General features: G+C 40.6%; 1 protein-coding gene across 4 annotated transcripts; it reads right to left on the bottom strand.

The window, feature by feature from the left end:
* Window positions 1-895: 895 nt before the first annotated feature.
* On the bottom strand, window positions 896-15,991 carry LOC144198117 (bromodomain-containing protein 4-like). 4 transcript variants are annotated; one of them, XM_077718974.1, is made up of 22 exons: window positions 15,881-15,991; window positions 14,309-14,398; window positions 12,683-12,932; window positions 12,522-12,614; window positions 11,540-11,677; window positions 10,929-11,061; window positions 10,566-10,864; window positions 9,663-10,040; window positions 8,683-8,811; window positions 8,380-8,610; window positions 8,064-8,302; window positions 7,195-7,295; window positions 6,800-7,057; window positions 5,827-5,922; window positions 5,322-5,753; window positions 4,213-4,809; window positions 4,037-4,137; window positions 3,844-3,958; window positions 3,134-3,267; window positions 2,846-3,036; window positions 2,198-2,510; window positions 896-1,428 (listed from the first exon to the last, which is right to left on the bottom strand). In XM_077718974.1, the coding sequence occupies exons 3-22, from the start codon at window positions 12,812-12,814 to the stop codon at window positions 1,360-1,362; spliced, it is 4,179 nt and encodes a 1,392-aa protein (XP_077575100.1). In that variant the 5' UTR covers window positions 12,815-12,932; window positions 14,309-14,398; window positions 15,881-15,991; the 3' UTR covers window positions 896-1,359. The 4 variants fall into 4 exon arrangements, with proteins under 4 accessions (XP_077575100.1, XP_077575103.1, XP_077575101.1 ...); XM_077718977.1 differs by lacking the exon at window positions 15,881-15,991 and adding an exon at window positions 15,661-15,740; XM_077718975.1 differs by lacking the exon at window positions 15,881-15,991 and adding an exon at window positions 15,257-15,326.
* Between the last annotated feature and the right edge of the window lie 53 nt (window positions 15,992-16,044).

The following is a 16,044-nucleotide window of genomic DNA, read 5'->3' as shown; positions in this document are numbered from 1 at the left end:
TTAAATATTATTTTAATACTTTTCTTAAAAAACACGTCCATAGTCTTAAGATGAATCTATTGACCTCAATGCCTCACTTTGTCAACATACCAACAAGGTTGTTCTGGAAAAACTGATTCAAAAAACAAAAAAAGAAGAAAATAAAACAAAATAAAAAGTCCCAAAAGAAGCAAAATGCAAAAAAAGGGAAGCGGCGGGGTCTCAACTAAAGATGAAAAGTTTAAAAAAAAAAAAAAAGACAAAAAAAAGTGATGTGCGAGCCAGTGTACGGAAAGCCACGTCGCCATGGAAACACTTCGGAAAGAAAATTTGGGGGCGTCGGCTTCAAAAGCCGTCGACGTTTATAGCATGACGGAAAAAAAAAAAACGCTAATTTCCGAAAGAAAGCGAGTCAAAGTGCAGAAAAGACGTCAGCGAAAATATCCATTAAAAAAAAGTGGGCGGGGCATTAAATAACGCAATAAAAACAGCCTCTTATCAAGTTAATGGACTTTCCGAATTTCATAGTTTTGGCATAGAATGGGACCGAGACACAAAAAAAAATAAAAGAAATCCTCAACGGCATCATAAAAAAGTTGTTTTTTTGTAGTTTTTTGTGTTTTTTTTTTTAGTTTTTACAGTAAAATCTACAAAATAAAACGCAGAGAGCTTAAAAGATCGTCGCCACAAACCAAGTTCATCTCGAGTTTCTCTTTCCGTCCGTTTGTCCTTGTATAGAATATATATTCGTGTATCTATTTATATATAATATGTATCATTTTTTTTTGTTTTTGCGGGGTGTGACAATACAGGCCGGAGCGCTAAGGCAAAAAAGAGAGGACACACTTTTTCTTTTAAAATCAGGTTGTCAGGTTTTGATTTAAACTGAATTCGTGCTGTGAGGTTTTGAGGGGGGGGGGGTATGTTTACGCCATCTATTGGTGGAGGGAGGGGATACGCTTTAGGGGGGGTCGCCATGTCCTGAGAAAAGTCCAAGCAACGATTTAAAACGGTTAAAATCTGTGCATTTTTTTTCAAAATCCGTTCATTATTTTTTTAAGGAATAAATTGTAATTGTCCCTCCCCTTTTTTTGGACGACAATCTTTTTTTAAAAGTGTTTTTTTGTGTGTTTTTTTCTTAAATCCATATTGCAAGCCAACAACTATAAACATCACGTCAGACACCAAAACGCATCTGCGCTCCGAATGGGGGGGAGGGGGGTAGAAGAAGACGTTGTGAGAAGGGACAGGACAGCTACTATTGAGTCCAAATAGGGATGTTTTTTTTTGTAGGATTGTGTATATTAAAGCGACAGTGTGGGTGGGTGTGTGGGTATGTTTAGGTCCTTCTCACGTAGCCGTCGATGTTGTTGTCGTGACTCAAAAGAGATTCTCTTCAAAAATGGCCATCAGATCGCTCTGGAAATTAATGTCAATGGTGTCAGCCATCTGCAAAAAAGAAGATATAAAGACATTTGTTTGTGTGGATGTATTGAATTGAAATATATGACAAAAGTAGGTTGTGAAATGAAGTTATAAAGGGAAATAAATGGTTAAATAAAGTTTTTTTTTTAATTTAAGAAAATGAAAAATAGGGAGGTATTTTTTAAAATTCCACCCATAAAAATCTTTTAAAATGTATATAATATTATTATTATTGTTGTTGTTTTTTAACCCTGTTGTGTCCTATGATCAGACTGACGTGATGAATCCTGATGTGTAGTCTTTAAGTCGTCGTAAATTAAAAAGATAAAACCTGAAAATATAATCACAATTTATAGTTAAATCAAGCAAAAAAAAGTATATCAGAAAATTTGCCCCAAAAATAACCAAAATATTACTTTTTAATGAGGATTAAAATGTGCTATTTTCCCTTTTTTAGAGGAATCTCTCTATTTAGCTTATTATATTTAATATTTTTAATACTATTTTTAAATGTATTTTAAATTATTATAAATTATTTTATTTTTCCAATACTTTATCAACTATTGTAAATTGTGTAAATTCAAATGTCATGGCGTAAAAATAGAAACAAAGTTTAAAATAGCTTTTTATGGCCTCCATTAGCATTACCATTAGTGTTAGCATTAGCATTGTCGGCTGTAGACGTCTAATTCATGTTAGTTCATTCGCTGCCACTCTCCTACTTTAAATGGATTGGACTTCTACTAATGCTAAGCAAACTATTGTGGACTTTCAAAAGTTTTTAACGACATACCGCCTCCCTCCTGCGCCTTTCCTGCTCACGACGTCGCGCCATCTCCCTCTGCTGGTCGAGGGCGTTTTGTGCGGCCGAGGAAGTCGGGGACGGCGCTGGGGGCGGGACGGCCGGGGGTTGCGGAGAATGAGTGGGCGGGGTGGAAGCGGGCGGCGTGGTCGCCAATGGCGACGGCTGCTGCTGCTGCTGAAGTTGCTGCTGCTGTTGTTGCTGTGGTGGTGGTTGTTGCTGCGGTTGCTGTTCCTGGCGTCGGCGTGCATCTTCGTGGGGGCGTCGGTGGTGCTCCACCACGGTGGGTTCGTCGTCGTCGCGGCTGTTGGACAAACAAGACTTGAGTGACAAGAGCAAAGCAGCAAAAAATTACAGTAGATGCCATGCATTTTTTCAGCATTTTGTTCTGTTTATGGCAGTTTTTTCATTGACATATTTGTGATAAAATATATATTTTTTTAAATTGTTTTTAATCTCATGATTAGTTGGGTCAAATATAATGTTTATTTAATTTAAATGTTGTCATATATATATATTTTTTTTAGTTCTGATGAAATGTGCAAACAATAAATGACTGTTTAGAAATAAGTATTTAAATGTAGAATATCTATACATTTTGGCCAATTGAAAAGTGTAGTGTGGTGGCATGGCCCATACCGCAATTTCTCCTGCTCCCTCCTGGCTTGCTGCGCCTGAGCTTTCAGTTGCCTCTCGCGCTCCTCCTTCTCCCTGGCGGCCCGGCGGAACTGTTCGAAGCTGTCGCTGGACGAGCGAACGGCCGACGCCGGCGTGGACTGCGACCTCTGGGCCAAACTGGCCCAAGAGCCCATGTTCTTTAACTTGACATCCTGCGAGACAACAAACCATTGACGACACGTTGAGCACCAGGAAATTGCATTGAATAACGCAAAGAAAGCTGGCGTTAACCCTTATTTCAAACCTTACCGGCGTCCTTTTAGGTCCCGAGGCCGTTTTGGACTCCTGCTTGATTTTGATGTCCTGCGGAGGGCAGCCTTGCACCATGGAGTCCGAGAGGCGCGAACTGGGACGAGACCCGTCTGATGACTTCCCGTCTAATCCTGAGAGGAGGCAGCAAAAGCGGTATTAGTTACACCGGGTGATTGGACTTTTGGTCGCCGGTCAAATGGTGACAGAGTTTACTGTTGAAACCAGCTCTCAAAATTATATTCATGAGAGAGAGAGCGTTTAATATCCAAGTAGTGTTTAATATCCAAGTAGTGTTTAATATCCAAGTACTGTTTACTATCTAAGTACTGTTTAATATGTAAGTACTGTTTAATATCGAAGTACTATTGAAAACAGTAGATATTTAGATATTAAACTCTCATGAATATAATTTTGAGAGCTGGTTTCAACCATACTTAGATATTAAATAGTACTCAGATATTAAACAGTACTTAGATATTAAACAGTACTTAGATATTAAACAGTACTTAGATATTAAGAAGTACTTAGATATTAAGAAGTACTTCGATATTAAGAAGTACTTAGATATTAAGAAGTACTTAGATATTAAGAAGTACTTAGATATTAAGAAGTACTTAGATATTAAGAAGTACTTAGATATTAAACAGTACTTGGATATTAACACCGCTAAATTGACGCTAAAATTGGATTAAAAAAGCGGTACTGACTGTGCTTGGTGTCATGTTTTTGGGTGTCCAGGCGCATGGCAGGACTGAATGGAGAAGGGCTCAGCACGGGCGAGTGGGATGCTTTCTCCTCTTTTATCAAGTTCGACCTCTGATCCTACAAAACAAAAAGGTCACAAGGATTAGACTAGAGATAAATTTTGGTTTTTTATCGGCGGCGGATGGGATGACTGACGTTTTTCTTGATCTGCGGGGGAGACGGTGGTCTTGCCGTCTGGAATTGAGGCATCAGGGGGCAGTGCATCATGAGGGGAGACGGACTGTCGCGCAGACAACCTGGAAAACGCGCTTTCATTCAATGAGGGATGTCCCAAAAATATGTTGTTTTTTTAAATCAATACCGATCCTTACCAGTAGGAAATGGCTCAGCGGGCTTGACTCGCGGTGTGGGCTGTTGCTGCATCTGCTGATGTTGCTGCATCTGTTGGAGCTTCTGCTGCAGACTGGCGCTCTCCTGCTGCTGCACCGCCGTGGCCAGCGCGTGCGGGTACGCTTTCTGCGCGTGACCGTGTCCCGGGGGGTGCCGGTGCGTTGCCGCCGGCGTGGTGACCGATGGCACGGAGGGCGCCGGTTGAGCGGCGACTCTCACGGGCGAGCGTAGCGACGCAACCGGCCCGGGCGCCCTCGGTTGGAACGATTGCAAGAAGCTTTGCACTTGGCCTAAGGGCGGCGTTTCGTCACCCCCGCCGGCCGTGGGCTCGTCGTCGTCCTCCAGCAGGGCTTGGGGTGGCTGGGCGGACAGCGTGCCCAGGATCCCGTGCGATGCCGGCGAAGGGACGCGGGGCCGTGGGGCGGGTGGTGCTAGCGGGAGCGAGCTCTGGGGCTGAGGAGGCGGCGTGGGCAGCGATAGTAGCGGGGAAGGGGGTGGCGGCTGAGTGTTCTTGGGGGGGAGCGGGGCGGCGTGGCTGCTGGGGCGGGAGGGCTGTTGGGGAAGCGCCGTGTGGAGCGCTGGAAAATAAGACGAAAATGTATTAGTTACACATAGAAAGGCAATGGGAATCAAGAATGAAATTTCACAAACTCAAGAAAATAACTCATCCATAATGAAGCAATATGCTAACTTTTCAACATAGCTAATTCGCTAACTAAAAGCCATCTTAGTCCAATTGCTGTTTATTTTAATGGACTTTTTCCGCCTAGTGGTCATTATCAGTTATTCACATTATGATGACTTTAAACATAACAGTATCAAAATTAAAGTTTTAGCAATTATTACAAGGTAAACCATAAAGTTTTGACCATTTTAAAGATTTACAATAAAAAAAAAAAAAAAAATTGGGATTAGAGGAAAAAAATTGTATTCTATTGAACAATTTAAATTGATTTTTAAACAACATATGGGATACTTGATACAGGAAAAAAATCCTTAGTCAATATTCCACCAAAATACATTATTTGAGCTATTTGTTACAAACCTCATTTTGGTGCTGTGCAACTGAAAATAATATTTTTTTACTGACCTGGCGTGGTGGGTATGACGGGATGCTGGTTCAGGAAGGGGTGTGTTTCGATGGGCGTGGCCACGACGGGGGCGTTAACATTGAGCAGGCCGGGCGGGAGGGCGGGGCAAGCGGCGTTGATGATTGGACTGGGTTCGTTGTTGGGTTGGTTTAGGTGAGCGTTCATGTAGTGGGACAGCGGGTCAAATCCGGAACTCAATAGGTGGGAAGATTCTAGAGCGGGGACGGGGATGGGAATAGGGGTGAGGACGGGGTTTGGAACAGAAAGGGGGACGGCCACGGGGACGTTTGGGGGTGTGATGAAGGGGAGTTTGGGTTGGACCGCTTGAGGATGGGGGGCAACGGGGCCGGGGGCGCTCGTAATGGGTTGCGGTTGCGTCCTCTTGGTGTCCTTGTTGGACAGCGTCTTCTGTTGCTTGGGAACCAGCCCCACTGTAAAGACATGTCAAGCTTTTGAATGAAAACAAAGGGAAGAAAAGGTGAAGTGTGCACAGGATTTTGGTACCATTGTCAGAATCTTCACTATCAGAGGAGTCACTGGAGCCCGACGACGAAGATCCGGTCTTCAATTTTGTCACGTTTGTCATTTCCAGGGGCTTTTCTATAGGGATACAAGAGCTTGTCAAACAGGTGGATTTTTGTAACCAATGCAAGGAGCCGGTGCTCGGACATTTGGTCGCCAGTCAAATGGTGACAGAGAGTTTGCTGTAGAAACCAGCTCTCAAAATTATATTCATGGGAGTTTTATATCAAAGAGAGAGTTTAATATCTAAGTATTGTAAAAAAAAAGTAGATATTTTTGAGTTTGAGAGCTGTTTTCAACAGTACTTAGATATTAAACAGTACTCAGATATTAAACAGTACTCAGATATTAAAAAGTACTTAGATATGAAACAGCACTTCGATATTAAACAGCACTTAGATATTAAACAGTACTTCGATAACTCTCTCATGTATATAAGTTTGAGAGCTGTTTTCAACAGTACTTAGATACTAAACAGTACTCAGATATTAAACAGTACTCAGACATTAAAAAGTACTTAGATATGAAACAGCACTTCGATATTAAACAGCACTTAGATATTAAACACTACTTAGATATTAAACGCTACTTAGATATTAAACTATCTCTCTTAGATATTAAACTATCTCTCTTAGATATTAAACTATCTCTCTTAGATATTAGTCTCTCTCATGAATATAATTTTAAGAGCTGGTTTGAACAGTAAACTCTGTCACCATTTGACCGGCGACCAATCGACCCCAATGCTTTATTATCCCAACCATAGGTATCACCTATGTAGAAGGAGATGCAAAATGCACGCGCGGCAAGCCAGTCTGACTGGCCGTTATCGGCCATTTTGTGTCAGTGACATTTGATAAATGAACATAATGAACATTATATTCAGTGCAATAGAGCTGCAGCTTTTTTGCATAGTGTTCTAACATGTGGCCCGCCTTAATTTGAAAACACCCACCTGAAGACTTCTTCTTCCTCTTGAGACAACTGGACACGTATTTCTCTAGCTCGCGGAGCGTGGATGGCTTCAGCGCCTCAAAGTCAATCTCGATCTCATCCGGGTTGGAGTTCTTCATGGAGGGCTCGCGGGTTTGGATGATGTGGACCACACGGCCTAGCTTGTCGCCGGGTAACTTATTGATGTCCAGGCTCAGCTGGCGCTTCTCTTCGTACGACATGGGTTTGCCCCCGATCCCTACCGCGCTCCCAAACAAGTCTACGGAGCAAAAAAATATATATTTATATCATATAAATACATATAAATCTGTCATTCACATATGTGCACATCACATGACCCAAAATGTAATGTCCATGTATAGGATTATGATCATTATTATGAATTAATGTGCATACCCATGTCATCTTCCGCTTCAAGGGAGGCTGAAGGGACCAGAGGGGTTGGCCCGGGTTGCGGGGGTGCAACAGGATGACTGTTTTTGATGCCTTCTTTCTTACTGCAATTCATAAACACAAATACACTGATCAGAAAAGACATCATTTATCTTTGAAGTGTGTGCACCGACTGAAATGTCATAAAGGATTACGTCATTATTAGGTCATGACAAGGCCAGGTATGTAATGATTTTGAAATGGCACGAGGTCATTTGACAACAATGGATGGTCAATTCATTTAAAACTAATGAAAGAATGGCTGTTAATGTGATTCTTTGCTCCACAGCAAATCAATCACAAAATCAATGCACTTCTGGGGGTTATCATCAAAAGAGTGAGCCTACAAAATAAACACATTTACATAGAAATTCCATTTTAGTCTCTAAAACACAGGTGTCAAAGTGGCGGCCCGCGGGCCAAATCTGGCCCGCCGCATCATTTTGTGTGGCCCGGGAAAGAAAATGATGAGTGGCGACTTTCTGTTTTAGGATCAAATTAAAATGAAGAGTATAGATGTATATTACATTTCCTGATTTTCCCCCTTTTTAAATCAATAATTGTCATTTTTTAATCATTTTTTTCTGTTTTTAGTTCAAAAAGAATTTTGTAAAAGCTAAAAATTTATTTTAAAAAAAGCTAAAATAAACATTGTTTTAGATCTATAAAAAAACTGAATATTCAGGGATTTTAATCGTTATTTTAATCAATTTATATTAAAAAAAATCTAAATATTTATCTAAAATGGTCTGGCCCACATTAAATCGAACCAACCCGAGTCTGACACCCTTGGTCTAGAATTATGTCTGCAAATAAATAAATAAAATTCGTACCCAGGTTTTTTCCTCTCCTTCTTGACAATGAGACTATCTTTGCCAATCTTGTTCTTCTTGGAAATTTGAAGCATGGTTGGCTCGGGGGGTTCCTCCACCACCATTTTCTTCTTGTGCTTTTCCTTCTTCTTCTCCTTCTCTTTCTCCTTCTCCTTCTCCTTCTTTTCCCTCTCTTTCTTCTTGGGTTTGCTCACTTGAGGCTGAGAGAGTGCAGCCAGTTGCTCATGGACAGCTTTGAGCTACAAAGAATGACAATTCATGGGTCACCATCTCCCCTCAAAACGCCATTTTTAATTTTATTTTAAAAAGCACTCACTTGTTCTTGAAGCACAGCCAAACGCTGCTGCCTCTCGTGATCCGAATCTCCCACCGACGACTCGGATTCGGATAAACTGGAACTGCTGTCTTCCGAGATCAATGGAGGCAGCGGTGGCGGCGGCGCTTGTCGAGTGGACGGGGCGGGGTGGAGGACCGAAGACGGCGTGGGGACCGGAGTGGTCTCCTCTGGTTCGTCGGGCATCTTGGCGAAACGCATCTCAAAGACATCCTGTGATGGAGTGATGCTCGTGAGAGACGGCGAGAATCACAACAGGGATGACGATAAGGGTGAAATGCTTACCTGGAGTTTCCTCGCCATGGCAACCACGTCGTGACCTGGCGGGTTGTACTTGTAACAGTTGGAGAACATCAATCGGACGTCTGCTGCGAATTCTTGGGCGTCTCGGTACTGTCGGTTCTCCAGCTTTTTCTGAAAAGTGAACGCAGAAAGATGTTTGAATGCAATAATAATGATATTTCATTGTGTCAGTAATACATTGGTAGGGATGAAATAATGTCATTTAAAAAAACTTAATCCTATTATTATAATAACCTGGCATTTTTAATATTAACAATATGATTTCTTTATATGTGGACGCCAGTTGTCAATTGTATTCATATAATTAATTATACATTATTATTATTATATTATAAATTATAATTTAGAAAAAAATAATTAAAGACTTTAAAGCGCAAATACAATTGAATATAATGATTGTAGATTAATTGATAAAAGACATATCTGTCTAATTGCTCCCCAAATAAATCATTGCAATTCCCCTTATTAAGCAAAAAAAATAAAATAATATATATTTACTCACATAGGGCGCCGTAAAAGTCTAAATTTTTCTCCAAAGTGGACGGGGTGCCCAATCATTGGTGCGCCTTGTGTATGCACTAAATTCAAGATTCTATCGTTATGGTCTTTTACCAGTGACCAAGAAGGTCCAGATTTGAGCCAAAATGGGTAAAAAACGAGATGGGTTTTATAAAAAAAAATGTCCATAAAAAAATAAGGTACTAAAGTTATTTTAAATGATAAAAAAATTTATAAAATGTGGGGAAATGTTCAAGTTGACAGGTATGAACAACTGGATATTTAGGGTCCGCATTTTGCGATTTGACCTATTTCACCTAATCCTCAAAAAATAAATGGAACATTTCCACCAATTTCTACAATTTCTTATTGATAACAAATAAATATTTGATAACATTAAAATGTATAACAATTAGTCCTTACAGAAGTAAGGAAAAACAATGTAAATAAATGACCAGTAATACCTTGATGGTGCTGAGGTCCATGGGATGCTTGATGATGTCATGATAATCGTGAAGACCAAGAGATTTAGCATCAACGGGCAAATGGAAGGGCCAGGCGTAGGCAAAATGTTTTTTAGAAAGCATCTCTTTGACCAGGAAGGTGCAGGAATTCAACAGATCTTGACGTTTGGGAGTCAACACGCCGCCTCCCATCTCCGCCAAACCGCCGACTAGTTGGTGCTGCGAGTCCGGTTGTAGCGGGTCTCGTTTGGGTTGCTTCATGGGGCGGCTGCTTTCGCGGCGGGGTCGGGGCTCCGCCGAGATGGGGGACGATTCGCTCAGCTGGTCGTTGGCTGTCGGGGTTGTGGTGTCTGCTTTCCTTTTCTGGCTTTTCCTTTGCTGTTGGGCGGGGTCAGCACAAGATATGATACATATAAAAAAGGGCATCCGTTAACAGTACATATGAAACATAAAGAGAAAAAAAGGAGTAAAGTATTAACATACTCATCACTCATCATTAAAGTAAAAAGTATAAAATACAAAGTCAAGTAAAAAGGAATGTATTAAAAATATTAAAATGTCATTTAAAAAAAAGATAAAGGGGCTGTAAAACACAAAAAAAAAAATAATAGTGGACAGAGCTACTGCCACTGGCTTCTGCGTGACGGCGCCATCTTGGGGGAAAAGAAGTATTTGGACAACATTGGCGGGCCGGATTAATAGGCCTAGCGGGCCGGATTTGGCCCGCATGCCGTAGTTTGCTCACACTGGTCTAAAACAATGTTTAATTTAGCTTTTTTAAATATATTTTTAGATTTTACAAAATGATTTTTGAACTAAAAACTGAAAAAAATGATTAAAAAAATACAATTATTGATTTAAAAGGGGAAAATATTGACTAAAGATTAGCAGACATGTTCTGACCTTGATGACAGGGGGGGCGCTCTGCAACATCGGGCTAGGGTGGAGCCCCGGATGCGTGACGGTGGGAGGAGCCACGGCAGTCATCCCGGCGGGTAGGATGCCAGCATTGGAAAGTGGGTATGACGGTCCCAGGTGGGGTGTGTGGGCTGCAGGTGTGGGAGGCACGCGTGGGGCTGGGGGTAGGGGGGGCGGGGTCGACGACGCCAGGGCGGAGGGGGACGAGAAACCCCGAGTGTGAGGGGTGCTGGAGGGGGAAGGGGACGATATGTCTTGGCTGGATTCGGACATGCTGATCAGAGCTGAAACGTAAAGGCAGAGGGAGTCAGGACCGAGAAGATCGGGGATTGTGGACTGGGATCGTACCAGGTTCTCGTTTGACGCCACGGCGTCCCTTGGTAACCACGGCGATCTCCGTCTCCTCCTGCGGCATCTGCGTGAGCTTTTGGAGGAAGAACTTCTCCAAGGCTTTTGCCATCAACACAATGTCATCGCTGGGCTGTGGGATGGAATTCATACTTTGTTAAATTGATCATAGAATTGAATACAATACAATGAATTATGCCACAAGGTGCCAAAGTGGCGGCCCGGGGGCCAAATCTGGCCCGCCGCATCATTTTGTGTGGCCCGGGAAAGTAAATCATAAGTGCCGACTCTCTGTTTTAGGATCAAATTAAAATGAAAAGTATAGATGTATATTAAATTTCCTGATTTTCCCCCTTATAAATTAATAATTGTAGTTTTTTTATCCATTTTTGTTGTTTTTAGTTCAAAAATCATTTTGTAAAATCTAAAAAATATATTTAAAAAAAAGCTAAAATAAACATTATTATAGATCTATAAAAAAACGGAATATTCAGGGATTTTAATCCAATTCTTTTAATCCATTTATTAAAAAAAAATGTAAATATTATATCTAAAATCAAGTTGACATGAAATGTAGCCCATGAACCAACCCAAGTTTAACAGCTACTGACCTTGTTGTACATATAGCAATTGGTGAACATAGTATTGAAGTCTTGAATACACTCCTGGGCGTTTTTGTAGTAGTGGGTCTCCAGACGTTTTTTGATGGTCCCCATGTCCATTGGCGTTTTGATAATCTTATAGTAGTCCTACACAAAAAAAATGGGAGATAAAAAAACTATGTTAAAGGCTATCTCAACTAGTGCTTTCAAGGTTAAAGGTCATGTTGTGAGTTGGATCCAAAGCCCAGCACAGTAAAAGTAAATAAAACTTTCAATTATCTAGTGCACAGGTGTCAAAGTGGTGGCCCAGGGGCCAAATCTGGCCCGCCGCCTCATTTTGTGCGGCCTGAGAAAGTAAATGATAAGTTTCTATTTTAGGATCAAACTCAAATGATGATATCATTGCAATTTTATATCCATTTTTTTCTTGTTTTTGTTCAAAAAACATTTTGTAAAATTAAAATATATAGAAATATTTTTTGTTTTCCACTTAAAAAAATACTTTGTTTCCATTTGAAATAAAAAACATGATTAAAAGACATTTTCCAATACTAAGGGGAAAAAAAATCTCTAAAAATATTGTTTTAGATACATAAAAACTGACTATTTGGGGCTTTTGATCCAATTCTTTTAATCCAATTTAAAAAAAAATAAAAATTTAGTTAATACAGTAAGTGTAGTTAAGTGAATACACACATTTGGCTTATTTAAACTGTCACATAATTAAAAGAACTCCCTTTTTTTACTCATGATGACACAGACGAGTCGCAGTGATGTCAGAAAGACAGAAAAAGTATGATGTCGACCATCATGCGGTTAGTATTTGGGGGACACCTGTTTGTCCTTGTACCTCAATAAAATATGGTCAAAGTCATATAATATAGCTTTGTACACTTCTATGTTCAAGGATGATACTCAAATCCCTTAACAAGCCTTCAGTGATGATTTGTAAGTACATTTCTACATTTTCACTAAAAACGTGTAACCTTACCGGTAGCTTGAGTTTGACGACGTCGACGGGAGCGTGAAAGGGCCAAGCGAACTGGTGTTTCCATAATGTCTTTAGCACGACTTTAAGCAAGTACTGAAAAGAGAATATAAATAGTTACAGGCGTAAATTCCAAAAAGAGAAACAAATTCTCTGTGGCGCACCTGCAGCTGGTTGGTCTGCCGTTTGGGTCTGTTGGAATTCCCGAGTTCGGGGGCCGTTGGGTTGAGGAGGTGAGGTTGTGGGGTTGAGGGAGGGTTGTGGCTGCTGCTGCCTGGCTCCAGTCCGTCCCCCATCGCGGCGTTGCTTTGCAGCGGGCGAGCGGTCAGTTTTGGCGGCGGATTGGCCCGAGCGGGGGGGGCAGGTGACGCCGGAGGGATCCCCCTCAGGCCATTCCAATCCTCGGTTGACTCTCTGTTCATTAGACGCATATGGTTTCGGGGTTAAGTTGGGTTTCGTGCTAGAGCCAATACTTCCACTTGTAACATTCCTCAGTGGATATGCACTGAGTGTTATTCAATTCAGCAAGAAACGTTTTGCAAAATTTGATGTTTTGGGTCATTTATAAACCTGACCCATAATGACCTACGTAAATAATTCGGTGAAAAGGTACAAGCTCTCTTTTTTATTTCAGTGGTTTTATATGAATAGAAATATATTTTTATATATATAATGTGTGAGAATGTGTATATATGTATATATGTGTGTATATATATGTGTGTATATATATGTGTGTATATATGTGTGTATGTGTGTATATATGTATGTGTATGTGTGTATATATGTGTGTATATATGTATGTGTATGTGTGTATATATGTATGTGTATGTGTGTATATATGTGTGTATGTGTGTATATATGTATGTGTATGTGTGTATATATGTATGTGTATGTAAGTATATATGTATGTGTACATATGTGTTTATATATGTGTGTATATATGTATTTGTATGTGCATATGTATGTGCATATGTATGTGCATATGTATGTGCATATGTATGTGTATATATGTGTTTATATATGTGTGTATATATGTATTTGTATGTGCATATGTATGTGTATATATGTATCTCTGTGTGTAAATATATATGTATGTAGATATGTATATGTGAGTGTGTATACATGTGTATATATGTGTGTATATACATGTATGTATATGTACTTGTATATATGTATCTATTTATATGTGTACATATGTATGTATATGTGTGTGTATATACATGTATAGTATTTATATATACACACACATACACACTCATTTTTATTACACACAAAGGATTCACACCCAATTGATCATGGAGGGTGACACACCTATCTGGGCCTTTGTGCATAAGTAATTGCCCCCCTTGTTAAATCACAAAGTAACTGTTAAAACCCCAAATCTGAGTTTCAGTGGCCACACCCAAACCTGAAAGCGACCAAAAAAAAAAGAGAGTAATTATTGTTTATTTAAAAAAGGGGGGGAAAGACGAAACCTTTTAAATATATTTAGATATTTTTCAAAAATCCTTTTGAACAAAAAACAACACAAAAAATAAAATAGAATACGATTTGGGATTTTAAAAAATGCAATTATTGCTTTAAAAAGGAGAAAACAGGAAATATTCCTGATATATCTATAATCTTTATTTGAATTTGATCCTAAAATAGAAAGTCGGCAATCATTATTTACTTTCTCAGGTCGCACAAAATGACATGACATCATTTTGTGCGGCCCGAGAAAGTAAAACTACCGTGAATCTTCTCCACTAATTTACAAAGTCAACATACGGGGATTCCTTCCGACTCACATGTTTGTTGCTGTCCCGCCGCGACTTAAACTGCTTCAGCATTCATTATGTGGTCGATGAGGAGGCAGCGAGGCGCTCTGGATGTGCCAACTGCAACACAGAATGTGAGAGCAGCATGTCACCCAAACAGAAGGGATGTTAAAACATTTCAAAGCAGTAGAAAAGGGGGACCCATTAAGAAAGACCCTCCTTTATTTATAAGGAATGTTGTAGTACTAACATTGTCTTTATGTATATGTTGCACATTAATATTCCTCAGAGCGCGAAAGGAAGAGAATTTTTAGATTTCTGAGTTGGTGTGATAAATAGACATTGTTTATTTCCCCATTTAGAAAAATAACACGTTTTTTCGGGTTGGAGAATATTGTAGTTTGATTTTTTGACCCATGTATCAATAATTGTTATGTATAATACTGTAAAGCAAATTGTATCATGTTGTAGTTACCAGTTTCCCAGCCTTATTATGTTATTTGGCAAGGAGAGGACTGAAAATAAGCATTGTATACGTAAATATATGTCTTTATATTTTATCATGAGCTAAAATTTGAAATTATTTCTGTTCTCGCTACCTCTTATTTTAGTTTCGTAAGAAGGAAAGTCATGTTTTCAGACATGACGTCAAAACTCCCCCGTTCCCACTTTCGCTATTTTCAGAAAAATACGTCATGAAAATATGTTCTCGTTTGATTATATTAATCGTTAAATTGTGTTTCTTCACAGGTTTCAACTTTGACTGGAGGGTGGAGTAATAATTAACAGCCATTGTGACGTTCTAAGAACAAGCATCAAAGAGAAGCTAATTTGACCTACGTAGCAACTGTTAGCCATCAAACAGTTAGAATTCAGCTCGTTTTAACAACTACAATTTGATTTATTACAACACCACAGGCTCTTACGAACCAAAATCTACCCTAAAAGACAGCATTTAAACCCCCCAAAAAGCCACACCGCCGTTTTTCGCTCCCCTTCCATGACATGCAAGCACGCCGCCATGTTGCACCAGCAAGTGTCAACTCCGCACGTAAACGAGCTTTAAGAATACAACTAGTCCGGTTCGGTATTCACTAACGCAAACCACGTCACGTTGCGCACGAATCCCCATACAACAGCACCTCTGCTACGTAGTCCGTAGAACGTAAGTTATGTCATGAATACGGCCTACGAAGGCTACAAACAAACAGCCCGAGCGAAGCTATCTGCTTTTAGCACGAGTGCGAGCTTTGCGGCTAACGCGCCCACCCTGTGACGGAGCGCCATCTCCTACAAATACCACCACAAACACTTCAAGCGCCATGAGGACGTGACGAAAGAGAAGAGTAACCAAATGCGACTAGAGTCTTATTGAATCCCACATTTTAAAACGACGAGGAATAATCCGTCGCGCGTGTGGCCCGAACCGGTGCAAGGCCCCGCGCGAAGACAGCGGCTCATGCCGAAGCTCACTCCTGACAGCGGGCGGAAAAACACCACCAATGCGGTGCTTTAATGCGTTTGTACCGGATCCCGTCGGCTTCCCAACCCTCCTACGTACGCCGGTGGTAGTAAAGAAAGCATAAATAGGTTGATTTATACCTAGCTGAGTCGGTTGACAGCGGTCGGAGGACCTTCCTCGCCCCGAATCCAGAACAAACAGTCCCGTTCGACGTCGTTTGACGTCACACGTACGACGTGCGGGCGGGACGCCGCTGTCAGTGTCAGGATAAGCTCCGCCCCTTCCCCTAGCAGATTATGCAAGC

Source organism: Stigmatopora nigra, chromosome 6, assembly GCF_051989575.1.
Source record: "Stigmatopora nigra isolate UIUO_SnigA chromosome 6, RoL_Snig_1.1, whole genome shotgun sequence".
NCBI classification, from domain to species: domain Eukaryota; kingdom Metazoa; phylum Chordata; class Actinopteri; order Syngnathiformes; family Syngnathidae; genus Stigmatopora; species Stigmatopora nigra.
Note: the sequence above shows the minus strand (reverse complement) of the source record. Positions and strands in the feature narration are given on the sequence as shown.